Source organism: Moschus berezovskii, chromosome 16 (assembly GCF_049115385.1).
Source record: "Moschus berezovskii isolate FMDL1 chromosome 16, NW_MosBer_1.0, whole genome shotgun sequence".
NCBI classification, from domain to species: Eukaryota; Metazoa; Chordata; class Mammalia; order Artiodactyla; family Moschidae; genus Moschus; species Moschus berezovskii.
Window position 1 is genome coordinate 18,926,271 of NC_142475.1, and position 26,519 is coordinate 18,952,789.

Below are 26,519 nucleotides of genomic sequence, written 5' to 3' on the forward strand. Positions count from 1 at the left end.
CTTTTCATTATAGGGGACTGGAATGCAAAAATAGGAAGTCAAGAAACACCTGGAGTAACAGGCAAATTTGGCCTTGGAGCACGGAATGAAGCAGGGCAAAGGCTAATAGAGTTTTGTCAAGAGAATGCACTGGTCATAGCAAACACCCTCTTTCAACAACACAAGAGAAGACTCTACACATGGACATCACCAGATGGTCAACGCCGAAATCAGATTAATTATATTCTTTGCAGCCAAAGATGGAGAAGCTCTATACAGTTAGCAAAAACAAGACCAGGAGCTAACGTGGCTCAGATCATGAACTCCTTGTTGCCAAATTCAGACTTAAATTGAAGAAAGTAGGGAAAACCACTAGACCATTCAGATATGACCTCAATCAAATCCCTTATGATTATACAATGGAAGTGAGAAATAGATTTAAGGGACTAGATCTGATAGATAGAGTGCCTGATGAACTCTGGACGGAGGTTTCTTACAGGAGACAGGGACCAAGACCATCCCCATAGAAAAGAAATGCAAAAAAGCAAAATGGCTATCTGAGGAGCCTTTACTAATAGCCGTGAAAAGAAGAGAAGCGAAAAGCAAAGGAGAAAGAAAAAGATATAAGCATCTGAATGCAGAGTTCCAAAGAATAGCAAGGAGAGATAAGAAAGCCTTCCTCAGCGATCGATGCAAAGAAATAGAGGGAAACAACAGAATAGGAAAAACAAGAGATCTTTTCAAGAAAATTAGATATACCAAGGGAACATTTCATGCAAATATATGTATATATATATATACAAATGTACATACCCATATATAAATATATATGCATATGTAAATTTACATATACAAATATAAACATACATACATATAAATATATATATATTTGCACAAGACCAGCTTTGAAGTGGGCAATATCTGAGGAAATGCTATGAATGTTCTTTGAGCCATGTAAGCATCATTTGAGAAAACCATGTGTCTTCCCAAGATAGCTTTTATTTGGACATTTGGCTTCCCTGATGGTTCAGATAGTAACCAATCTGCCTGCAATGCTAGAGACCGAGGTTCACTCCCTGTGTCAGGAAGATCCCCTGGAGAAGGGAATAGCTACCCACTCCAGTATTCTTGCTTGGAGATACCCATGAACAGAGGAGCCTGGTGGACCACAGTCCACGAGTTCACAAAGAGTCAGACACGACTGAGTGGCTTTCACTTTCACGTTTGCTTTTGGTGCATTTACTAACAAAATAGAATAAAACAGTCTCATATTTGGTAGTCTCCCCACATACGCATCATCAAGACCTGATGACAAAATTTATAGCTTTTTTTCCAGAACACTACTCTTGTCTTTTGTTGCTGACCTACATTCTATTCTTACCTCTCCTTTAGTGGGAACAGAAATAAAGAAAGAACGTGAAACTGTAATCACTTAGTTTAATTTAATTCCAGGAGAAAATTTGGCCAGGGAAGGTGTTAACACTGTTCGGTAAAATGAGGTTGTGGGATTAACTCCAGGTTGTCAGTCTCAAGGGCAGTGTGGTTCTGGCAGAACTCCTGCTGAGTTTTCCCTCCCGGAACCGGTTCTGCTGGTTATGCTACAGTGTCTCTGCACTGTGACACCTGCAGCCCAGAAAGCGTCTCTGGCTGGCAGTTCATTTCCCGCTGTCTAGAAGCTCTTGTAATGTGAACGGGTGTCCCGGGGTCCCTGGGAATGACTTAGGTGGCATGCAGGCAGGTGAGCTTCTGAGCATCCTTGCAGTTACAGTTTGGAAGTTGATGGGGGTGGGGCACAGGATAATAAAGAAGATAAAACACTGAAATGGGGCTCAGGCCGCCAGGTCTCCGGGCATAGGAATAGCTGGTTTTGTGTCTTCCCCCTTCTTAGCTTTAGCTTCTCAGCTGGAAAATGGCAGGAAGGGGAACCGGGCAGGGTTGACAAAGTATTAAGGTCCCATTCTTATGATTCTAGTGGAGGACTATAGGGCTAAGGTTCTTCTCATGACTCCCACTTACAAAGTCATTTTAATGTTTCTCCCCACAGCCAATCCAGTACCTACAAAGTAGATTTGTTGCTCGCTAATTCCCAAGATGAGAAATTCCCAGGCAAGCCCCTACTGAATTATTAAAGAGCGGTGAGCTCTGATTCCTGGCACTGAACGCTGGTGATGACATCATCCCAGAGCAGGAGCTCACAAACCCTAATTACAGGCTCCCCTTTCTCCCCAGTTTCTAAGGAGATTCTTGAAACCAGGCCCCTTAGTTTTGTCCACAACCCTTTTCTCAGTTCACAGTGATTTCAAGATGAAACCAGTCTTGATGTGCTACAAAGGCCTCTCTCATGTGACCACAGAGAATTACCTGAATGTTAAGATGCTGCTTAGTGCTTGGAGGAACAGGTTTCTATTTTGGTCTTTTCACTGGAATCAGCTCAGTTCAGTTCAGTTCAGTCACTCAGTCATGTCCGACTCTTTGCGACCCCATGAATCACAGCACGCCAGGTCTCCCTGTCCATCACCAACTCCCGGAGTTTACCCAAACTCATGTCCATTGAGTCGGTGATGCCATTCAGCCATCTCATCCTCTGTTGTCCCCTTCTTCTCCTGCCCTCAATCTTTCCCAACATCAGAGTCTTTTCCAATGAGTCAGCTCTTAGCATCAGGTGGCCAAAGTATTGGAGTTTCAGCTTCAACATTAGTCCTTCCAATGAACACCCAGGACTGATCTCCTTTAGGATGGACTGGTTGGATCTCCTTGCAGTCCAAGAGACTCTCAAGAGTCTTCTCCAACACCATAGTTCAAAAGCATCAATTCTTTGGCGCTCAGCTTTCTTCACAGCCCAACTCTCACATCCATACATGACCATGAGAAAAACCATAGCCTTGACTAGACAGACTTTGGTGACAAAGTAATGTCTCTGCTTTTTAATATGCTGTCTAGGTTGGTCATAACTTTCCTTCCAAGGAGTAAGCGTCTTTTCATTTCATGGCTGCAGTCACCATCTGCAGTGATTTTGGAACCCCCAAAATAAAGTCTGACACTGTTTCCACTGTTTCCCTATCTATTTGCCATGAAGTGATGGGACCAGATGCCATGATCTTAGTTTTCTGAATGTTGAGCTTTAAGTCAACTTTTCCACTCTCCTCTTTCACTTTCATCAAGAGGCTGTTTATTTCTTCTTCACTTTCTGCCATAAGGGTGGTGTCATTTGCATATCTGAGGTTATTGATATTTCTCCCGGCAATCTTGATTCCAGCTTGTACTTCATCCAGCCCAGCGTTTCTCATGATGTACTCTGCATATAAGTTAAAAAAGTAGGGTGAAAATATACAGCCTTTTCCTTTTTGGAACCAGTCTGTTGTTCCATGTCCAGGTCTAACTGTTGCTTCCTGACCTGCATACAGGTTTCTCAAGAGACAGTTCAGGTGGTTAAATATGCGGGGTAAAAATATACAGCCTTTTCCTATTTGGAACCAGGTTTCTCAAGAGGCAGGTCAGGTGGTTAAATAAGCAGGGTGAAAATATACAGCTTTTTCCTATTTGAAACCAGTCTGTTGTTCTATGTCCAGGTCTAACTGTTTCTTCCTGACCTGCATACAGGTTTCTCAAGAGGCAGGTCAGGTGCTCTGGTATTCCCATCTCTTTCAGAATTTTCCAGTTTATTGTGATCCACACAGTCAAAGGCTTTGGCATAGTCAATGAAGCAGATGTTTTTCTGGAACTCTCTTGCTTTTTCGATGATCCAGTGGATGTTGGCAATTTGATCTCTGGTTCCTGTGCCTTTTCTAAAACCTGCTTGAACATCTGGAAGTTCATGGTTCATGTATTGCTGAAGCCTGAGTTGGAGAATTTTGAGCATGACTTTACTGGACATAAGAACATTGGATGTGGTCTGTGTCATGAACTGCTTCATATTCTGAGACATAAGTGAAACTCTCTTATTGGGTGACTTGCTTTTGTCACATCAAGTCCAGGTTTCTTCCTTTTCTTCCTGTGTGGGTCAGCCCTTTCTCTTTCCAGTGCTATCTTTTCAAGGTACAACCAGTGGTCTGCTAGCCAAGCGTGGCTCTACTCCATCTACTGCTGATGGGCAGGAAACCAGCCCCTCAATCGAGATTCTCAGATCTCAGTGTTAGTAGCATCAGAGACAGGGTGGTGCCCATGGCAGTGCTTTGATCACAGCCTATGTAAAGGCAGTAAACTGGAGGAAATACAAGTATTCTAACCTTCTTGAACCCTGCAAATTATTCAGTCTCTCTTTGTTGAAAATAAGGTTATTGAAAGACTTTTAGCAGCAAATCATGGCCGAGCTATTACAATTGTCCCCAATTTATCTCACCCTTCTTCCTTTTCTCTCTCTCTCAACACTTTCTTTTTTGTCTAAAGACTTAATCAGTTTTTATGGGGCTCCACTGTGTGTCAAGCAAAGTGCTTTGGAAAGTTACAGTTTCGATAGTCTTGCTGAATCATGTCTTCCAAGGGGATGCTTCTGAATGAACTGTCTTCCCTTCCTACCAAACTACAGTGCTGGACACCAGGGAGAAGGGGAGTTGTGTAAATACTGATTTGGGGGATTAAAAGAGAAGCCAAAGAACTGGTCAAAGGAAACCGCATTCCGGAGTGTCCATGGGTTCGTGATCTAGTTTGCTTCCCTGACCCCAACCTCCCGTCAGCAGTCCAGGGGGTCCTCTTTCTGTGTATGAGACAGTCCAGGATGAAATGGGGTTGATGGATATTACTAATTCAGAAAAAGTTACATCCTAATGTGTGTGCATGTGTGCTCAATTGAGTCTGATTCTTTCTGACCCCATGTACTAACCTGCCAGGCTCCTCTGTTCACGGAACTCTCCAGGCAGGAATCCTAGAGGTGAGTTGCCATTTCCTCCTCCAGGGGATCCTCTTCCAGGGGATCTTCCCAACTGGGGACTGAAACCATATCTCTTGTGTCTCCCACATTGGCAGGTAGGTTCTTTACCACTGGTGCCACCTGGGAAGTCCTTTATGTCCCAATGTTTTGCTAAGTAGAGCCCAGGTTTCAACAGGCCATCCTATGGAAGAAGAGAAATATTATAAGGCATCTTCCTTGGTCTCCAAAGTAAACAAAGTATTGAGAGGCTCCTGGGAGGAGTCTTGAGGGGCTGAGATACACACTGCAAAGCAGGGCAAATGGCATTTTTATGTGTTTGCCGGGGCGTGGTGTGGATGAAGGAAACTTTAAAAGGGAAAGGTAAACATTTGCTGGAGTCTTTGTTATTGAACTTAAACAAAGCCATACCTTTGTTCCAGTTTTATGAGGTAATGGATGGAAGAAAAAGCTATAAAGCTGGAGTTAAGTCACATATAGAAGGAATAATCTTTGGAAAGCATCTCACCAGAGCTATCAACAGCTTGATCTTTTGTTAGAATGTGGAGCATCCATGGTTCTTGGCCTGAATTCTTCTGTAACTCACACGCATGAACTATTGTGTGCATGCGGAGAGTGACACTGCAGACAGATTTCATAGACTGATACGAGTGTGTGTGTGTGCACCGTGGTTAGTATTTATTCAGTGCTTACTTACTGACATGTACCAGGCACTCTGCCAGTTGTTTATATACCTTATGCAATATTCATATTTTAAATGGCTATTATTTTTCATTTAAACAATGAAGAGATTGAAGTCCAAAGAGCTTACATAGTGAATGCACAGTAGAGCGGAGACTCCCACCCTGGGAATGTCTGTCTGAAGCACGTGTTCTTTCCATACTGCCTTTTTGTCTTGGGAGGAGGTGGTCATAGCATCTTCTACCTTGTCTCTGGCAAAGGGGCTGGCATCCCCTCGAAGCAGGCTGCTTGCTGTGCATCATGTGCAGGGCCAGGCAGTGGGGATTTACAGACAAAAACCCAAGCAGGGTGTCTGCTGCTCTCAGAGGCCATCCTGACTGTGCTGAGAACTCAGACACCTCTGTACATGACAGTAGCCTTGGTTTTTTATTTTTTATCACAAGATAAAAATATTTTCTTGAGCACAAATAAGCATCCACCTACTTGATTAGTAGCCCGGTTCGCAAGTATTCTCTCCCATTCTGAGGCTTGTCTTTTTGTCTTGTTTATGGTTAGTAGCCAGGAACTTTTTGGTAGCTTAATGTTTTCAAACTATTTTTTGAAACTGAAGTATAGTTGATTTACAATGTTGTGTTAATTTCAGGTGTATAGCAAAGCGATACCGTTGTACATGTTGTGATTCTTTTCAGATTCTTTTCTAATTCTTTTTAATAATTTTCTTTCTAATTCTTTCTAATAACCATTATAGGTTATTAGAAAATAGCGAATATAATTCCCTGTATTATACAGTAGGTCCCTGTTGATTATCTGTTTTATATATAGTAGTGTGTATATGTTAATCCCAAACTCCTAATTTATAACTTCTTCCTTCCCCTTTGGTAACCAGAAGATTGTTTTCTATGTCCATGAGTCTATTTCTGCTTTGTAAACAAGTGTCATCTTTTAATTCATTTTATTTTTATAAAAGCATTTCTATTAAGTTTTTGATTTAAAAATTCCCCCAATGTCTTATTTTAAAAGTTTGCAAATGAAAAGTTGAAAGATTAATACAGTTATGACCACATACCCTGCTCTTCAGCAGGTAGAGAGGGTGCCAGCTGTGTGGGATCAGGGAATAGCCAAGGGAGGGCGTGGTACTTGAGCTGCATCTGAGTGGGAGCTGGAAAGGGGCACCGGATAGCAGGACGGGACACTCACAGGCGCAGAGACTGGGCAGCACAAGCAGAACCTGGAGTGGTGGAGCTCCGGAGAGAAGTTAGAGTGGCTGTGAAGAGGGGACGAGAGACATTGCAAGACGGGGTGAAATGCCGCGGGGAGGGTTGGAGGGTGGGTGAAAGAGGGTCAAGGTGGGAACTTCAGACCCACCCATTTAGGGGACGTGGAGGAGGAGGAACCAGACAGAGACGGAGTGGTCAGTAAGGAGAGGACAGAAGGATACGGGAGAGCAGGACAGAAGGAGGAAGTGACCGGTGAAGTGGGTGATGCAGGCGGTGATTTCTCACAGCCTGAACCTCTGAAAGCAGCCAGTTGGGAAATGGTTAGAAATGCAGATACTTGGACCTTCCACCTGGGACCCAGAGGGCAGAGTCATGACACGTTTGAACAGCATACCCCTGCTTGCTACCTGGGGGAAAGCAATCTCAGTGAAGTCCCAGGCCAGGTTAAAACTATGGCGGACAGGGCCTTTACTTACGGCCCCTAATTTACACGTGCTCATGTTGAAAGCTTGCATTGCAGCATGGTTTACAAGATGAAGAGGCTAGAAACAGCCTCATGTTAAAGAAACTGTTACTCCATATTCATGGGGTTTCTTTTAAAAAAAGAAAAAGAAAGGACTCTCTTCAGAATGTCCTGTCAAGTGAAAACAAAAGCAGGTTGCAGAACTGTGTTGACCATACTACCATTTGTGTTGGAAAGAAAAGGATATGAATTTGCATAGCAGGTTTCTGGAAGGATACCCTAGAAACTGTGACGGATACCCAAGAAACTGTTGGTTGGGGAGCAATGCTGGCAGGGGAGGAGGTGTGGTTTCCACGTTTACCCTTTTGAAGTTTGTGCTAGATTCAGCTATGACAAACTCAAAACAACTTTTCAGTGTTAAACATGAATAGATGAGGCTTAAAGTCATAACCAATAACCAGAAATCTGAGTGAGTGGCTCGTTCAGTCTCCACTTAGCTTCTTCCTCCCACTGAGAGCTCGTTATTTATGAAACAGCCCCACCCGTTGTTACACAATATCCAGATTCTTCCTTGTCCTGAGGTGCTGCTTCACAAGACATGTTCAGGTGACAGAGCCGAGTGGCCGAGACTGGCCGTCTACAGAGCCACGAGGGTTCTGCCCGAGAGGGTTCACCTTTGCTCTCTCCCCAGCGAAGCCACTCCTCTGAAAGGGTCACACAGAGATAGAGTTTGTGCTTTCCAGATCAACTCACCTTCATAAAATATCTCTCTGTTCAAGTTTAATGTGAATGTAACCACTCTGGAACCATTTGAAATCAAATTCCTAGAGAGAGGCTGGACAGGGAGCTCTTGGAGCGGTCTGGTCGGAAGGAGGGCTTGAACTGGGGGCCGGGGCGATGCTGAGGAAGCCAGCCTTGTGGGGCAGTTGCAGAGGCAGTACGTGTGGGGTAGTACTTTGTGGACTGCGCTGTGGGGGCGAGGAGGAGCTTGGGCCTCAGAGTAGGACTGGCAGGGTGACCAGGTATTTGAGAAGATGGAGACCATGGTGGTCATAGGAAGTTGCCGAAGATTTTCATGGCATCTTATAGTTGAAAAATGAGATCTCAGTCTCCGTATCTGACTGAGATCATGTGCATAGAAAGTAGCACAACCTTGTAAAGCAGCTATACGCGCATGAAAGTTAATTCAAAAAACAATAAATTTTAACAAACGTGATCTTGAAGTATCACAGTACCAAGCTAGAGATTGTTATACCTACTTAAGAGGCAAATGAGGCCCAGGAAGGTTCAACAGTTAGTCCAAGGCCACAGTGTCAGCCTTTGCACCAGGGACATAATTTTGAGCCTCTTGGACATTTTTTTTTTTTTCTTGCTGTGATTTCCTCTCATTTTGCCCTCCAGCTTCATAGAAAGCTCCTTCTTAACAGAACTTCACCTGTGAGCTGATCCCGTTTAATCCCTATTTCCAGGGCTCTCAGCTCCCACAGGGCCTCCTTCCACAGCCTTGCAGCCTTCTGTTCCTCCTCTCCGGCTGTGTGACCACCCGTCCATCCTGGGAGAACACCTCTGCACGGCCCTGCTGCACGTGCTCCTGCCCATCTCCTGCTTCTGCCAGACTCCCCAGCTGGGTGCTCCCTCCCCATCTTCATATCCTGGCTCCCTCACCCCAGCAACCTAGCTTCCTGTCCTTGCCTCCAGAAGTCTGGCCTCTGGAAGGGGTGCAGACCCTTGATTTCTGATCCTCCTGGTCTTTTCTCAGCCTTCACCCTGTCCTCTCGGTAACTTGGATGTTGGATACTGTGGCCACAGGTCTATCTGCCCTTGGCCTCAGTCATACACACTTGACTTCATCAAGTGTCCGTGACTTGATCACAGGGATACAAGCAGCTTGGTTGGTGTCTCCGCTCCCCAACTGCCTTTTCTGAGGCTCCTTCTGAACCTCCTCAGCACGAACCCTCCTCTCCCATTAGCCTGGCCTCTTTCCTCTTTTGAGAGCAGCATGCGCTTTCTTCTCCTCCATCTCTCTTCCTTCTAGCTCAGCACCCCTACAGGAAATCCTCCCTGGTTGAGCTCTCTGCTTTTTTTTCAGAGTCTCACAGCAGGTACACCCTGAGATGTTCACCTCAGTTCCTGTGTTTATACACCCCACCACAGTGAGAAATGTAGCTCCCCTTTTCCTCAGGGGCGGCGCCCTACCTTCGATTTCTGTTTCTCCTGCAACATGCACGTGTATCTTGTTCATTAGCTTATATACACGGACAAACATGACACACACACACATTCATACTTGATTATATAGTTGCGGCTGGATTTGGTTTTGTTGATATGCAGCTAGATAACATTTTTTTGAGGATAAATCAGGTCAGAGCAACTAACTCTGCTGTATTATGTTGACAACTTCAGCTACTCAGAGCAGTCTTGGCTCTTAGAACATTTTGCTTATGAAAGCAAGAACACTGATAAAGGAGGAACTGTGTATTTAGAAAAGTAATTTTCTTTAAATTTGTTAGACAAATATTTGTTGAGTATCTTCCATGAGCCTGGCATTGGAAACAACAGAAGGAGCTTGAGGCAGACAAGGCCCCTTCTCTTATGGGTTTAGAGCTGCATGGGGCAGACAGATAATTAAGTACTAAACAGATAAACGACAAGATAAATCCGGATAACGTTCAGTACTGTGAAGAAACCAAGAAAGAGCAGCATCGTAAGGTGAGCTACTGGTTGTGGGAGAAGGAGAAGGGGACAGCTTTGGGGGAAGAGGGCACTGACCACAGCAAAGTTTGGCAACTGGAAACAAGCTTGGTATATTCTGAAAATGGAAAATATTGAGTACTAAAGGAATATGGAAAATGTGGTAGAATATGTGAGTAAACCAAAAATGTATCTGTGCCTCCTCATGGTATCTGTGGGAGAAAATAAAGAAATATTTATTCAGGTTGTAATCATTTCCTAAAGGTGTTATATAAATGGAGGCATCAGGAAATCAAGGAGTTTCGTAGATTCTCAACAAAATTGCAAGCTCTCTGAGAGCAAGGAGTCTGTCTCAGCATTCTTATGTCCCACCTCGTAGCATAATGGCAGACACAGAGCAAAGATATTCAGTAAATATTTGATGAATGAATGCGTAGAGGAAACAATAATTGCCTAAGACTGAGATTTCACATGTTAATATTATTTGCTTTTAGTTTATCTTTCTGTCTCAATTTGGCATTGCATTTGCACCAAATGCAATCATATAAAAGGGGGAAAAATGCTAAGATGTAAGAAAACCATCTATAAGGTCTTTAAAAATTCTAAGAACCAAGAAGAAAACAGAGTAGAGAAACTGGCAAGAGTACACTTAACGCGTTTATATATTCTTTGTGTTTTACGGCAAAAATATGGATTTCTTGATGTATGTTGTGTCCCTGTAATTTGGAGGCTAATGTGTGCAATTTCTTGTAAAAGAGCTCTTTAGAGTCTCAACCTTAGGAAATAAGTAGCTTTCTTAGTCTCTAATCAGGGGATCTCAAATACACAAAATACAATTGTTTAAAGAGGAAAATAAACACTTTCCATCAAACAGTAGACCTTATGATTTTTTAAGTCCCAAATTGCTTTGTAGAGCAAGATTGGACTGTTTATTTTAATGACAAACTCTTGGAAAAATCTTGGAAGTTAATAATCAAGTTAATGTAGCACTTCTAAAGTGTACTAATTTTGCATTTATTTTAATAAATCTTACTATACTCATAATGCACAACTGAGAGGTATTATAACCCAGATAAAGTCACTTTTCTTGTGTAGGAACTACAAAATAGGAGTTGTAATTCATGTGTCAAAAAGTGATTTTATTAAAAATTATCAATTGTTATGAGACTGCTTCTGTTTCTGAAAAGGTCTTGGTACCTTTACAAATGATCTCTTTGTTGGAATCAATCTTTGAACCAATGACAAAATTAAAATTGTATCTATTATCTGCCTGGATACACTTGATTCAGTTAAAATTTTTCTAAAAAATAAATTATGTGCTGTAAGAATTATAGGAAAACAACATTTACAGCTCTTGGTGGGCAGACTAACTGTTCACAGCATTTCTTTACATAATTAGGGTTTCTACTAAAGTTAAAAAGAACTTTCTGTGCTTGACATTTGGGTTAACATTTGGTGAGGGAAAGTGTACCTTTTCCCCAAGTTTCTGTAATACACGTTTACAAACAGTGCTTTGTAGATAAACTTCCGAGAAATTCATTGTCACATTTGCCTGCTGTGTGTAGAGCTGGGACATGGTTGGGTTTGCAAGATGAAACAAATGAATGCTTATCAGTCCCAGCCTAGGTTTCAGTTAATGTCCTTCCATGCCCCCCTCCCCCATCCTACCACCCATTGCAGTTAAAGTTCAACCATTTGGGTTTTAAGTGCAGTACAGCGAGACCACAATTGATACCATCAGTCACATAGACCGTGCTTTGCTAGCGGGTCAGACAGCCAGGCAAGAAGAAAGCAGTGCCAACTCTATTATAAAATCCCTACTTGTTAGGATAATTCTGGTAGCATAACATAGCAGAAAAAGAAGGTAGAGTCTTGTGTTGTTTACTTTTTGTAGAATCAGGCTGCCATGAATCAGAGAGGGCCCACTGGATCTTCCACTAAGGACCTTTCTCCATGAAGAGGACCTAAGTCTAACTGTCTCCTGGTAGGGTCCAGTGTGCTACAGCTCATTTCACCATTAAGACCTTCTCTACTGGATGGCTCGTTGTTCCATTTCCTCCAAGGACGATTTAGTATTGCAGAATATTGCCAGTAAGCATCTATTATTTCCATAGATCTGTCCTACTCAAGTGGCTCTTATAAATATACATATTTCGTCAGCTAAGCTTTCTTAGCTGAGACCTTGGGCTGAAGGCCACAATTAATACTGCTTCCTGCCTGTCTGGGTATATGTCCATGGTGAGTAAGCATATGGATCAATCAGTGAGCCGACCATGAATCCTATTAGCTTGGGAAATGCACAACAGTTTTCTCCTCTGGCTCCTGCAGGACTCGGGAGGCTTTATGAGGAAAAGGAAAAAAAACCAGTCTGGTTGAGGGCTCTGTTGATTACAGCCACCAACAGAAAGATTTCTACATGAAATACACAGCCCCAAATTGGAACAACTGCATAGCTCACCAGAGTGATCATTGATTTGCTGACATAAAGCTGTGTTTATTTATACATTCTGGCCAAGAAAAACCCCATCGCCAATAATGTCAGTCTCAATTAAAGAAGTCAAGTGTTCCTAGAAAAGTATGCTTTTATTTTCTGACCTAAAGATTGGTGTTCGATGAAGTTATTGTAATCTTTCATGCGTGTGTGTGTTCAGTCACTCAGTTGTGTCCGACTCTTTGTGACCATGTGGACTTTAGCCCGCCAGGCTCCTCTGTCCAGGGGATTCTCCAGGCAAGAATACTGGAGTGGGTTTCCTCCTCCAAGGGATCTTCCCAACCCAGGGATTGAACCTGCATCTCCTGCACTGCAGGCAGATTCTTTACTGCTGAGGCCCCGAGGAAGCTAGCCTCCCACTTCTGTGATTGCCGGGACCGTTGTTGTTGTACCTGTGCTAGTCCCCAGCACAGTCTCAGAGACATGGTCGATATCTAAAAATATTTGAAGCGTGAGTGCATGTTCTCTGCAGTCATCTTCTGTCTTCTTTTACCCTGGAAATTCAGTAGGAAAAACCAGCATGGCATCTTCCTTCTGAGTGGTCTTCATCACTTCAGTCAGTCAGTTCAGTTCAGTCGCTCAGTCGTGTCCGACTCTCCGCGACCCCATGAATCACAGCAGGCCAGGCCTCCCTGTCCATCACCAACTCCCGGAGTTCACTCAAACTCATGTCCATCGAGTCGGTAATACCATCACAGCCATCTCATTCTCTGTCGTCCCCTTCTCCTCCTGCCCCCAATCCTTCCCAGCATCAGAGTCTTTTCCAGTGAGTCAACTCATCGCATGAGGTGGCCAAAGTATTGGAGTTTCAGCTTTAGCATCAGTCCTTCCAATGAACACCCAGGATCGATCTCCTTTAGAATGGACTGGTTGGATCTCCTTGCAGTCCAAGGGACTCTCAAGAGTCTTCTTCCACACCACAGTTCAAAAGCATCAATTCTTCGGCGATCAGCTTTCTTCACAGTCCAACTCTCACATCCATACATGACCACTGAAAAAACCATAGCCTTGACTAGACGGACCTTTGTTGGCGAAGTAATGTCTCTGCTTTTTAATATACTATCAAGGTTGGTCATAACTTTCCTTCCAAGGAGTAAGCGTCTTTTAATTTCATGGCTGCAATCAGCATCTGCAGCGATTTTGGAGCCCCCAAAAATAAAGTCTGACACTGTTTCCACTGTTTCCCTATCTGTTTGCCATGAAGTGATGGGACCAGATGCCATGATCTTTGTTTTCTGAAAGTTGAACTTCAAGCCAACCTTTTCACTCTCCTCTTTCACTTTCATCAAGAGGCTTTTTAGTTCCTCTTCACTTTCTGCCATAAGGGTGGTGTCATCTGCGTATCTGAGGTTATTGATATTTCTCCCGGCAATCTTGATTCCAGCTTGTGCTTCCTCCAGCCCAGCATTCCTCATGATGTACTCTGCCATATAAGTTAAATAAGCAGGGTGACAATATACACCCTTGACTTACTCCTTTTTCTATTTGGAAGCAGTCTGTTGTTCCATGTCCAGTTCTAACTGTTGCTTCCTGACCTGCATACAGGTTTCTCAAGAGGCAGGTCAGGTGGTCTGGGATTCCCATCTCTTTCAGAATGTTCCACAGTTTATTGTGATCCACACAGTCAAAGGCTTTGGCATAGTCAATGAAGCAGAAATAGATGTTTTTCTGGAACTCTCTTGCTTTCTCCATTCATCACTTAGCTCTCCTAAATCACTTGACATTTGCATCTCTAGTTACTCTTTGTCTTTATCTTCCTAAATAATAAACAAGTATTTATGGAATCCCTGATCTTAGCCCAGTATCTCTGTGGGTTGTGTATTTCACTTGTGTCTTTCAAGTTCAGTATTCTGTGTTCTCATGGCCTCTGTACACACCTCTTTCTGGGGAGCCCTGACAACTGTGTCTTGATCATTGCTGTACTCATCTGTCTTCCCCTTGGACTGTTAGCTCCGTGAGACTGGGATCTGCTTTCTTCTGTATCACCAATGTCTAACGTTGTGTTTGAACTGCTGTGAACTTGTGTTGATCTTTATAGAATGAATGAATGAAAAAGGAATGAATTCATAGAACGCCCATATTTATGGTTAGATCGTCTTTAGGCACTTGTTTCCGGATGCAGCTAGAGAAGTGAGATCCTGTGTCATGGTGTCCATAGTTGTTGTAATTAGCATGTCACTAAGATGTGTCACCTGGGCTTGACTGTTATTGATGTGGTGTGCTGCCTTGCCAATGTGTCTCTATTGCCAAGCAAGGGGCTCAGAAAAAGGCGATCTTTATATAGATATAGCACTAAAAATGAGAGATTTGGTTGTATGACCAGGGATATGACCTGAAATGAATTAGATCAAAAATTTGAATGGTCTTTAAAATGCAGCTCCTGGAAGTGGCTCTTTGCTTTCTGCAGGGTGTTTTCTGGGGGTGTTGCTATGATATGAAAGGCTTTAGGACAAGGGTTTGAAGGTGAATAAAGATTTCAGAGGGACCAAATAAAACAAGAGTCAGATAATACATCTGATGAAATGGTTTTCAGAATACATAACTGTACAATTTTAAAACAGTGAGTTTAAAGTTTTCTGTTGAATACAAATAATACGTAGTATTAAGTGAAAATAATATCAAGGATGTAATCTGTTGTGCTTGCTTTTCCCCAGAGACTGCCTCTTCTATCCATGCAGTCACCAGATAAATCCAGGTGCTGTCCTTACATCCCTGCGTGTGCGCTGGCACTCAGTCATGACTGACCCTTTGTGACCCGATGGACTGTAGCCCACCAGGCTCCTCCGTCCATGGGATTCTCTAGGCAAGAATACTAGAGTGGGTTGCTATGCCCTCCTCCAGAGGGTCTTCTGACCCAGGGGTCAAACCCGAGTCTCATGTCTCCTGCTTTGGCAGGCGAGTTCTTTACCACTAGCACCACGTGGAAAGCCCCCTTATATCCCTGCTGCTGCTGCTGTTAAGTCGCTTCAGTCGTGTCCAACTCTGTGCGACCCCATAGATGGCAGCCCACCAGGCTCCCCCGTCCCTGGGATTCTCCAGGCAAGAACACTGGAGTGGGTTGCCATTTCCTTCTCCAATGCATGAAAGTGAAAAGTGAAAGTGAAGTCGCTCAGTCATGTCCGACTCTTAGCGACACCATGGGCTGCAGCCCACCAGGCTCCTCCGTCCATGGGATTTTCCAGGGAAGAGTACTGGAGTGGGGTGCCATAGCCTTCTCCGCCTTATATCCCTAGTCCTTGATAAATAAAGTGGTATATATTGACATCTATATACTATAGAAAAGGAGGATAAATTTGGTCATTTGTATTCCTCCTATTCCTCTCAGTATTTTACAATGAGATTATTGTTTTTAGTTCTGTTGGGCAGTTCCATTTTTTCAGATTCATATCATTTTGCTTGTCTCTCTTGATACCTCATGTTGTAAGATGAGATTGCTGACGTCTTTACTACCTGTTCCATGTCTTACTTTGCCAGCTCTTTTACTTTTACTAAGTTGAAAGCATCTTAGCATTTCTATTCTATTCTTTGGGGAGGGTTTAAGAATGATTTAAGGGGAAAATTGAAAACCAAAGACTAGAAATGACTGAGATCTGGTTAATGTTAGAGCTGGGACTAAAACCTGGGGCTTTTGACTCTCAATCCAGTGGGCTTTCTAGATAAATTCATTGACCTCATTCATCAGATGTTTATTGAATGCTTATTTTCTGCTAGGCACTACATTAAGTACCAGTAATACAAAAATAATAAAAAATTGTCTCAAATCTCATACTCTCATGAAAATAAGAAAAATAGATGTGTAAACAAATAACTATGTTTCAATGCAATAAGATGTAAAGGTAGCTTCTTTTTTTAACCCCACAGGTCAGAGATTATAGAAATCGATGTAATTATTAAAAGTTACAGTTTTGATATGTTGAGGAGATAGTGTTTCACCCAACTAACTTATGCATGTTTGGAAAATAAGGCATTGCTGATATAAAGATAAATTTAAATTGTCTGTTTCAAGTTTAAATACAGAAACAAAACTTTTTAAATTTATAACTAGAAATTATAATAAATCAGTTTCATATATGCAATAAGTTTTATGTGAGAATATCCACATATTCTTTAGTTGTCCTTTTAGGTTTGTTTAATATTCTAATTTTAAGTCTAAGGCTTATGCATTTTTTTAATAAATCTTTTTTATGGTGACTTGTGAACTTTTTCCTTTCTTTCTTCCTCCCTCAGATTTTCATCACCGTGAATTGCCTGAGTACAGATTTCTCCTCCCAAAAAGGAGTGAAAGGACTTCCTTTGATGATTCAGATTGACACATACAGTTATAATAATCGTAGCAATAAGCCCATTCATAGAGCTTATTGCCAGATCAAGGTCTTCTGCGACAAAGTGAGTAAAGATGACAGTCTGTCATAAAGGTATTTTTGTTATTAGCTATTACTTTTGATTACATTTCCCCCTTGTCACCTTTTCTTGTCTGGTGGTATCCAAATAATCACTTTCCAATCACAGTGGGAGTGGTAATCTTGCATTCTCAGTTCTTATTAACTATCTAGGGAGCCATCAACTGTATTTTTTTTTTTTTTCATTTTACCACTAACTTAATGACTGACATTGCACTGTGCTATGAGTCTGATTCACATAGATATAACTGATCTAATAGATGGATAGTTTTTAGTGGGTAGGTAGATCCTGTCCCAGAACATACTAATATAACCTCTTTTATTTTATGGGTTAAATGGGGTCTCATCTAGAACCTTTTGGAATGGACACAACACCTTTTAAATATGTTCACTGGCAAACATGCTTCAGGAGGAGATGTAGGTTTTGAGTCTTCTTGAATCCCTCTGTATGAGATAGATCAATTAGAATAGCAAAGATTAAAATCCCATGATTATGTGATGAGAGACCCTTACAAATCCCAAATGTGAATGGGACCAAGCATCAACAGTTTCAGAACCTGTATGATGTCAGCATCGTGAAGGAAAATAATGGATTCACTTGATGACCAAAGCACAGGACACGACAAGTGGTCCATAATAGCAGAGAGTGAGGCGTGCCATTGGAGGACCCCTGGTGGAACGGGTGGAAGGGGATGGGTTGTGCAGACTTGAGTTTATGGGTGGGTGGGTGCAAGGCGACAAAACACTGGAGTGTTTGGGGCTCTATAAACTTGGGAAAGTTATAAATTGAAGTTCCCTTCTCGGATAAAAATCCTGCTCTGAGAAAAGGCTGCTGGGAGTAGAATCCAAGTTGAGTTAGACAAAACGAAGGTTCGAAGGAACGAGAAGTTCCAATTAAGAGGAAGAGGGGGAAGAAAACCGAGTAGTCAGATGTCAGGAAATACAGGACGATTTTCTGTTACCACTTTGTGAACACAACTAAAGTAGGAGCATGAGGACCATCAAGCTAGAAGAATTATCCTAGCTTACTCATTTCACTTAGAAATGACCAGCAGAAAAGAAAAAGTGTTGAATCCCATACAGTGTCGCATGAAAAGTATAATTAAGGTTAGACTAACTTCTTGTGGACCCTGGATGCACGCCAGAAAGACATGCCCCCAAAACAGGTGATACATATTGTATGTCCTTGTAGCTATCGTCTACTGTTCCAGATGGGCTTAGAATTAACAAAATTTTAAAATATGAAATTAACAAAATCATGGAAATTATGAAGAACAACATAAACCACAATTTGAAAAACTCAAGACATGAGATGTTTGGAGAAAAGAATGACTTGAAAAGAGATATAGTAGAATTCAGGAAAGAATTTAGAAGTGGAAGATTAAAATGTTTCCGAAGTAAAGACTACTACAATTAACATGGGAGCAAATAAATGCAAAAGATAATTCCTTAAGAAAAATACAAGTATAAAATGGCAAAATTTTAGAAACTTGAAGAAATGAGGAAACAATTAGGAGAAAATAATAGATGCAGAAGAGAGGGAAAGAAGATACAAAGACATATCATATGTATCTTTGTGGGAGAAAACATAAACAACAGAACAGAAGAAAAGCTAAAAAAGGATAAATCAGGAAAACTTAAAAAGTACGCATTTTTAAATGAGCTACCAGGCACTTGGGAAAGTTGATTAAGGATAGCCAATATCAAAAGCCATTGGACTTTAAAAATAGTCTTTGGGCATCTAAGAAAAATAAAATAGACAATGGGTCATTTATTTCTTCATTAATTTTTACTGGAGTATAGTTGGTATAGTTGGTATAACTGGAGTAAAGTTGTGTTGGTTCCAGGTGCACAGCGAAGTGAAGCAGCCACACACACATAAATGTACTCTTTTCCAGACTTCCCTCCCATATAGGCCATCACAGAGGGCTGAGCTGTGTTACGCAGCTGTGTTATGCCCTACTGTTTTGCGCAGTAGGGCCCTATTAGCCATTTACTTTATATATGGTAGACAATGAATCATTTATAAGGAAACTTTTATTATCAAGCTTTTCAACAGCAATGCCTTATCAGGAGACAATGATATTTAAAGTAACCAAGTAAAGACAATGTGAGCCAAGGATTTTACATCCAGCCAAGCTGATTTTCAAGTATAAAGAAGACAGGCAAATGCAAAACAAAATAAAACAAGGAAACAAAACCACCATTGAACAAACAACCAAATGGGCAAAAATCCAGGGAATATTTCTGCTCGAGGAATCTAGTAAAAACACTCTGTTTAGACACCAACATGACTCTAAAGACATTGATAAAAGGACTGATGGCGAGCATTCCATGTGTTTTTATCTTGGATCTAATGCTAAATGATGGGAGAGACAGGAATGGCAATATGATATGTTCTGACAATAATCAAGACATAATTATTTAGCAGTTGGGTAGGGTGGGGACAGAATATGAAAAATAGAATAAACTGGCAACTGCTGTTGCTGTTATTTTAGTTTCTGAGTCATGTCCAATTCTTTTGTGACCCCATGGACTGTAGCCTGCCAGGCTCCTCTGTTCCTGGGATTTCCCAGGCAAGAATACTAGGGTGGGCTATCATTTCCTTCTCTAGGGGATCTTCCCAACCCAGGGATCGAACCCGAGTCTCCTGCATTGCAGGCAGATTCTTTACTACTGAGCCACCAGGGAGCTGGCTGGATGTAAAAGAGTAGGGGTTCAGTTGGATCCTGGGGAGAGGAGAGAAAAGGGAAAAAGAGGTTAGTGGCTGATTCGGAATTGCCAGCACTCTTAACGGTGCTGCAGTTAGATGTAGATCAAAGAGCTACAGGGCCATTAAAATGTCTGAGTTGTCGTTTAGCAGAGTTGGAGAGGAGGAAGAAGTGCGCATCTCTGAACAGAAGGCAGAGATGGTCACGAGAGGAGAGAAGGAAGCCCATTAACTCGAACTGCACTGAGTTTGGGGACATGCGGCACAATGGAGAATCTCTCTGAAATCGTCATCGCGTTTCACGTTGCGATGATTTCAGTTAGTGCTAATCGTCAGAGCAACACAGCCCTCTCAGGCACAGTTAGGCAGCTTCCATGATATAGAGGAGACACAGTTAGGTCGGTAGACACAGTTGTTATGTAGATGAGAAAACTGTCAGTGAGCACAGGTAACTCGCCAGTCATGTGGTGGAAAAGTAGAGGAGATGCATGTAAATCCATGTCTGATGCCAAACTCACATTCCTTATATCTTTAATTCAGCATATTAAACATTAAGAAAGCATTTTCAAATGACGTACAACGTGGAATTTTTTAAGTACGCATGGAAGAACAATTAAATGATTGGAATTTCCTTCTTTTATTCCAGAAGTTTCAAGGGAAATAGTAGAATCTCCCTTCCTGAATCTCCTTCTTGGAAGGAAGGGGGATGATTAGGAGCAAGGAGAAAAGGAGGGAAGGGTGGAACGGAGGCCCTGGCAATCCGTTTACCTTTATGTCACAGCTGGAATTGAAAGTGTGAAAGAGAAAGCTTAAGGGATGCTCGCATAATTATTTGTTTTGAGTGTTGATGTAATAAATACTAAAAATCAAAATAAAGCATAAAATGCAGAATAAGCAGGGAGTGCCGTATTGTTGTTCACTATGCCATAGAATGAGACGGACTCCAAGGAACTCGTGATATAAAGAGTCTCTAGTGGGTCATTTTTTAGTTAACATGATGATGAGGATCAGGAAACTCATAGGGAAGGAATCTCATGGGATAAGCAGAGTATATTAATCTTGAAAGTGAAAGTGAAGTCACTCAGTCGTATCCGACTCTTTGTGACCCCGTGGACTGTAGCCCACCAGTCCTCCGTCCATGAGATTCCCCAGGCAAGAATACTGGAGTGGGTTGCCATTTCCTTCTCCAGGGGATCTTCCTGACCCAGGGATCGAACTGGGGTCTCCCACATTGCAGGCAGACACTTTAACCTCTGAGCCACCAGGGAAGCTCCAACTGCTCTTAATTATTCCGATAAGCTAGATGCAAAATCTTTTGCTATGATTCATCATTGTATTTGTAGCCATGATTTCAAAATACAGGCAAAACTCACTCCTTGGACATTTTAATTCTTGCACTTTTCAAGTGGGTGTATAAATAAAAATGAATTTGAATCATCCTCTATAGCAAAAGAATTAAGAGCTATTCCATTTTAAAACTGTAAATTTCCCACAGTTTAGAGTTTTAAACAGATGGAATTTTGTACTATTTATAGTTCCCTGGTTGATTTCTAAATAATGCACCTGTAAGATTTCAGATGAAAATAAAGGACTTCTCTCCCTTTATTGAAATACATATGTTTATTAATTAAAATTTCAGGATCTGCTATATGGCTAAATCTTTATCAGTACTTTTGTCTGTATTTTTATGGGCTCAGTCACTCAATTGTGTCCAACTCTTTGTGATCCCATGAACTGTAGCCAGACAGGCTTCTCTGTCAATGGAATTTTCCAGGCAAGAATACTAGAGTGACTTGCCATTTCCTACTCCATGGGATCTTCCCAACCCAGGGTTTGAACCTGCGTCTCTTGTGTCTCCTGTGTTGGCAGATGGATTCTTTACTACTGCGCCACCTGGGAAGCAGATATCTTTATATCTGTATTTAAATTATCTTTCATGAAAAACAAGAATCCTATTACTGCAAAAAGCAACTATATATTGTTTAAAACTTGAAAATAAAGCCACCTTCTCATAAGAACTTTCCCTCTCTTTATTAATTCTTGCTTAGAATTATCTTGGAGATTATAAAAAACTAAAGATATTCCTCCAAAGTATCTTCTTGGTACCTTGGCCAACTTTAAATAGGTTAAGGCCACATTACTGAGACAAATTTAAGAGAAACAATTAAGTATTGAATACAAATATAAAGATAGCCATCACCTCTCAAGAGGTGACAAAGGTAATCACAGTATAATCAGGAAATCCTCTGGCATCCTTTCTCTTTTCTCCAAATTTAACACTTCATAATGAACATCTAAGTGGGGGAAATTATTTTCAAATGATAAATTTGGTATTTGTAGCAAATTATACCCTTCTGGAAGAACCAGACTTTTTTACATTTTAATGAGAGTGAAAATATTTTCCAGAAGCTTTGGGTCACAAATAATCAAAAGAAGGAAAGGAATTCTTGGAAGGTCATGTTCAAGGATGCGTTCTTCATTTTAGTTGAATGTATCAAAGCTGCCCTGGGTCACTGTGAATCAAAGCGTTACTTTAAATATGAGGATGGTGGCCCTCCTAAGTTTGGATGCTATCAGAATTGTTTTGGTATGCTGATATCTGGGCCTTCTGGGCAGGAAGTTTCTTGCATAGATGTGGTACACAGACTAGGCTCTATGGAGAGCTCCTCTGTTTTATGTTAATCCTTCAGGTTTGGCATATCAAAGAATACCTGTAAAATAATAAGCAGGTGCCTTTATCTCCTAAAAATTGACATTGAACATATATAAATCTTGAAACTGTAATTTCAGAACTTTTCTTCACATAAATTGTACAAGACAAAAGACTAATTTTAAAATAAAATTGCTCGAAAAACTTTGGGATATGTCTTCAGTGAGTTATAATTATGTAGGTAAATTTCTATATTTTGACTTACATGCAATACTATATTGTACAGAACTTCAAATACAGAGAAAAAAGTCTTACATGGACATAACCACAAATGAATAAGAAGGGTCTTTTGCTTATATTTCACACCCATTTGAACAAAGTCATGTTTGTGCATTTAGCACTTTATTTTTTTCTGAAAATATTATACCTTATCTAGACAAAAATCTCTACAAAACTTTTAGTATATCTTGAAGAGATTTTCCAAGGAAGTGTTTTTATATTTTATCTCCTTCTTTCTATGAATTTCTATGGTTTATAAACGTCAGTGACAATTTAAAACTTAAAAATAGAGCACTATAAATGATTAGTCTCTTTTTGGAGTAAGAAGCTTTTTGACATAAAAATGCATGTTTGTAATATCTGTTTAAACTATTATAAGCATCCAAATCTTACCAATGTAAAGTTCTTAGAACTCTCCTGGCACAAAGGAAGTGCCACATCTGATTAGCTGTCATCACTTGTTCATCAAGAATTAGCTGTAAAGCCATGTCCTTTATGATGGGTGCCTCCATTGACCGCGTGTCTCCATTGTGTCATGGCCTTACTTTGGCCAGCATTGGGAATATATATATATATATTTTTAAAGCCAGTTTGATAAGCAAAATCTATATTTCAACATTTTACTTCTAAACCATTAGCGTCTCCCTTTCTGTGAATTGCCTTCATGACTCGTCCATTTTTTAACTGGTATGTTAGTTCCTGTTTTCTTTTTAAATTTGAATCATTCAGTTCAGTTCAGTTCAGTTCAGTCGCTCAGTCGTGTCCGACTCTCCACGACTCCATGAATCACAGCACGCCAGGCCTCCCTGTCCATCACCAACTCCCGGAGTACACTCAAATTTGAATCATTATTTATATATTATTGATTTAACACTTTATATATATAAGATTTTATGGGCTTCCCTGGTTGCTTAGGCAGTAAAGAATCTGCCTGCAATGTGGGAGACCTGGGCTCAATCCCTGGGTTGGGAAGATCCCCTGGAGGAGGGCACGGCAACCCACTCCAGCATTCTGGCCTGGAGAATCCCCAAGGACAGAGGCACCTGGCGGGCTGCAGTCCATGGGGTCACAAAAGGTCAGACACGACTGAGTGACGAGGCCCAGCCCAACACAGCACATGAATTTATATAGCAAGTATTTCCACCAACTTGTCCCTCGCTTTTTAATTGATCCGTGTATATTTAACAGAAGGATTAAATTGTATATTCTCAAATCTATCTTTTGTGTGTGATAACTTGGGGATTTTCTAGGGGAAGAGGTTTCTGACCAGTCTATACTTTGCTATTTTTTAAATGTGCTGCCACAAAGGGCATAAATAGTCAATGTGAATTTGAAATCTAGGGGAGGAGTTTAGGCTGGGAGAGTCTATCTGGGTGTCACCTGTCTAGAGCACCTTGGAAACATGGGTATAGATGGACTTCTCTGCCACAAGAGAGAGAGAGGGAATGGAAAGGAAAGTATGTTGACATGTCTGTATTTGGGGCATGAAAAGAGGAAAATGAGTCAGCAAAGCTGACATCGAAGGGTGACCAAAAAGAAAAGAGGATGATCAAAGAATCGTGGAAGACCAGGAGGGCAAGAGACATAGGTGATGGTCAACTGGTTAATTTGGATGGAGTTGGCAAGAGAAGCCAATGAAAAAGTCAAATTTCAAGGTACAGAGGAGCAAAAAGGCAAATAGAATGCCATTTCCAAGAGCATATGAACATATTAAGACAAAACCCCAGATTGTACTTGTATATACAAAATCTTACACCCCGTGTAGTTTGCTTCAGCCCTACCTCATTTCCCCTTTTGTAATAATTTTTTAAAGTTCCATACCAAGGAGCAAAGAAAAAGTTTTATAGGAAATTCACACTCAACTTTCATGCCCACTCCATGATTAGGAAAGATAACAGGCCAATGCTTCATCCTACGACATTTTATTTTAAATAAATATCACTAAAATTACTTAACTGGCTTCACTGGGATAGGGAACTGAGTCTGGCCTTTCTGTAGCAATTCAAAATTGGAGTTATTTAAATAGGCAAGATACCAAAAAAGGGGAGACTTTGGGAAGAATGGGATCCCTCCCTCCCCAAGGAGGTCAGCAACATTGGGTAGACTGAGGGGAAGTCGACCTTGCTGGAGGATGGAACCGCAGCCGCCTGTCTCTCCTCCCCACGTTTTATTTCTTATCCCTGTGACTTGTGTGTGCACAGTTGTTTTGCATGCTCTGGTAACATGCCTGGCATTGTCTGCATTTGTTTTTCCCTGTCAGGGAGCAGAAAGAAAAATCCGAGATGAAGAGAGGAAGCAGAACAGGAAGAAGGGGAAAGGCCAGGCCTCCCAAACCCAGTGCAACAACTGTGAGTGTGGTTGAGAAGGAGGGTGGGCTTCAGCCGGGCCATGTCTACCAAGGAACGGGTGGAAAGAAGTGGGTTGCAGGTAAAATATGCACGTCCAAGTTATGGCTGGGCTTCCCTGGTGGCTCAGACAGTAATGAATCCACCTGCAATGAGGGAGACCTGGGTTCGACCTCTGGGTTGGAAAGTTCTTCTGGAAGAGGGCATAGCAACCCACTCCAGTATTCTTGCCTGGAGAATCCCCATGGACAAAGGAGCCTGGCAGACTTCAGTCCACGTGGTTGCAAAGAATCAAACACAACTGAGCGACTAAGCACATCTAAGTTATGGCTCGCCATGGCGATGGGGTAAACCATCCCTGTGAAAAGCAAATTGAATCATGTGATTACATTAGAACCAGGAGGGAGGTTCTAATAATCCAGAGACCAACATCCTCCTTCTCCAGACAGGAAATCTAGGGTGCAGAGAGGGACAAGAGAGCACCCCTTCAGGAGTGCTCACTCCAAGTCCACACTCTTTCTGCTGGTCTGGTGATGGGAGAGGGGAGGCTTTTAAAGTGTGTTCACATATTTGGGAAGCTTCATAGGAGACCATCATGAACTTTAGCCAAGACTAGAGCTTACAAGTGAGAGATCTTAAGTCATCCACGACCCTTGCACTTTTGGGTTTTGTGATCGTGTCCAGCCTCTGACGGGAAGTTGGCAGCGATACCGTTACAGAAGAAGAGCGACATCACCTACTTCAAGACAATGCCTGATCTGCACTCCCAGCCCGTCCTCTTCATACCTGATGTTCACTTTGCGAACCTGCAGAGGACAGGACAGGTATGGCTGACCCGCTCACATCCACCTGCCATCCATCCACTCGGCAGGTAGAACCTTAAGAGACCATCACTTCAGGTACTATTGACCTGAAAAATAAAACCCATGCGTTCGACCAAAAGTCAGCCATTTCCTACAGAAAATGTAATTTTATAGAAAGGAATGTCTCAGGAGAGGAAACCAACTTACTAAGGGGAAGGTGAGAGTGAGCTGATAATAGTAAAGTGTTGACAAAGCAATGAAAGAGGAAGAAAGTAAGAAGGCTGATAACCTGTAAGGCAAGTTTTGTTAGTTTTGTTCTGTGGGATCCACATGATGCAATAGGGCTCCATCTAATGGTGGGAAATTGAACTGCACCCATTGAAAGTTGCTTAAGAGGAAAACTCTTTGATTAAATCAGTTCAGTTCAGTTCAGTCACTCAGTCGTGTCGACTCTCCGCGACCCCATCACAGCACACCAGGTCTCCATCACCAACTCCCGGAGTTCACTCAAACTTATGTCCACAGAGTCGGTGATGCCATCCAGCCATCTCATTCTCGGTCGTCCCCTTCTCCTCCCGCCCCCAACCTTTCCTAGCATCAGAGTCTTTTCCAGTGAGTCAACTCATCGCATGAGGTGGCCAAAGTATTGCAATTTCAGCTTTAGCATCAGTCCTTCTGATTTTTCTTAGTAAATTGACAGTTACTGTTGAATAGGTAAATTATTTTAAACCAAAAGAAAAATGAGATTGTAGACAAGCCTTAAGATAATTCTTGTCTTCTAGTTACAAGTGAAATTATAGAGATAATATTATAATACATAAACATCCAATAATTAGCTCCTTATGGTAGCTCATGTTAATGATATGTTATGCAGCCACTAAAATTATAGTTAGAAAAACTATGTAGCAACATAGGAACTAGTTATGATAATGTTCAGTGGGGAAAA

At 41.6% G+C, this 26,519-nt stretch overlaps 1 protein-coding gene across 5 annotated transcripts in view; it reads left to right on the forward strand.

Annotated features, from left to right (window-relative positions):
• Positions 1-26,519, forward strand: part of GRHL2 (grainyhead like transcription factor 2) — a 175,193-nt gene that overhangs the window by 111,862 nt on the left and 36,812 nt on the right. For all 5 annotated transcript variants that reach the window (XM_055432073.2, XM_055432071.2, XM_055432072.2 and 2 more), the window contains exons 9-11: positions 16,614-16,772; positions 24,686-24,773; positions 25,455-25,594. In XM_055432073.2, the coding sequence (XP_055288048.1) occupies positions 16,614-16,772; positions 24,686-24,773; positions 25,455-25,594 (387 nt within the window). The remainder of the gene's footprint in view (positions 1-16,613; positions 16,773-24,685; positions 24,774-25,454; positions 25,595-26,519) is intronic.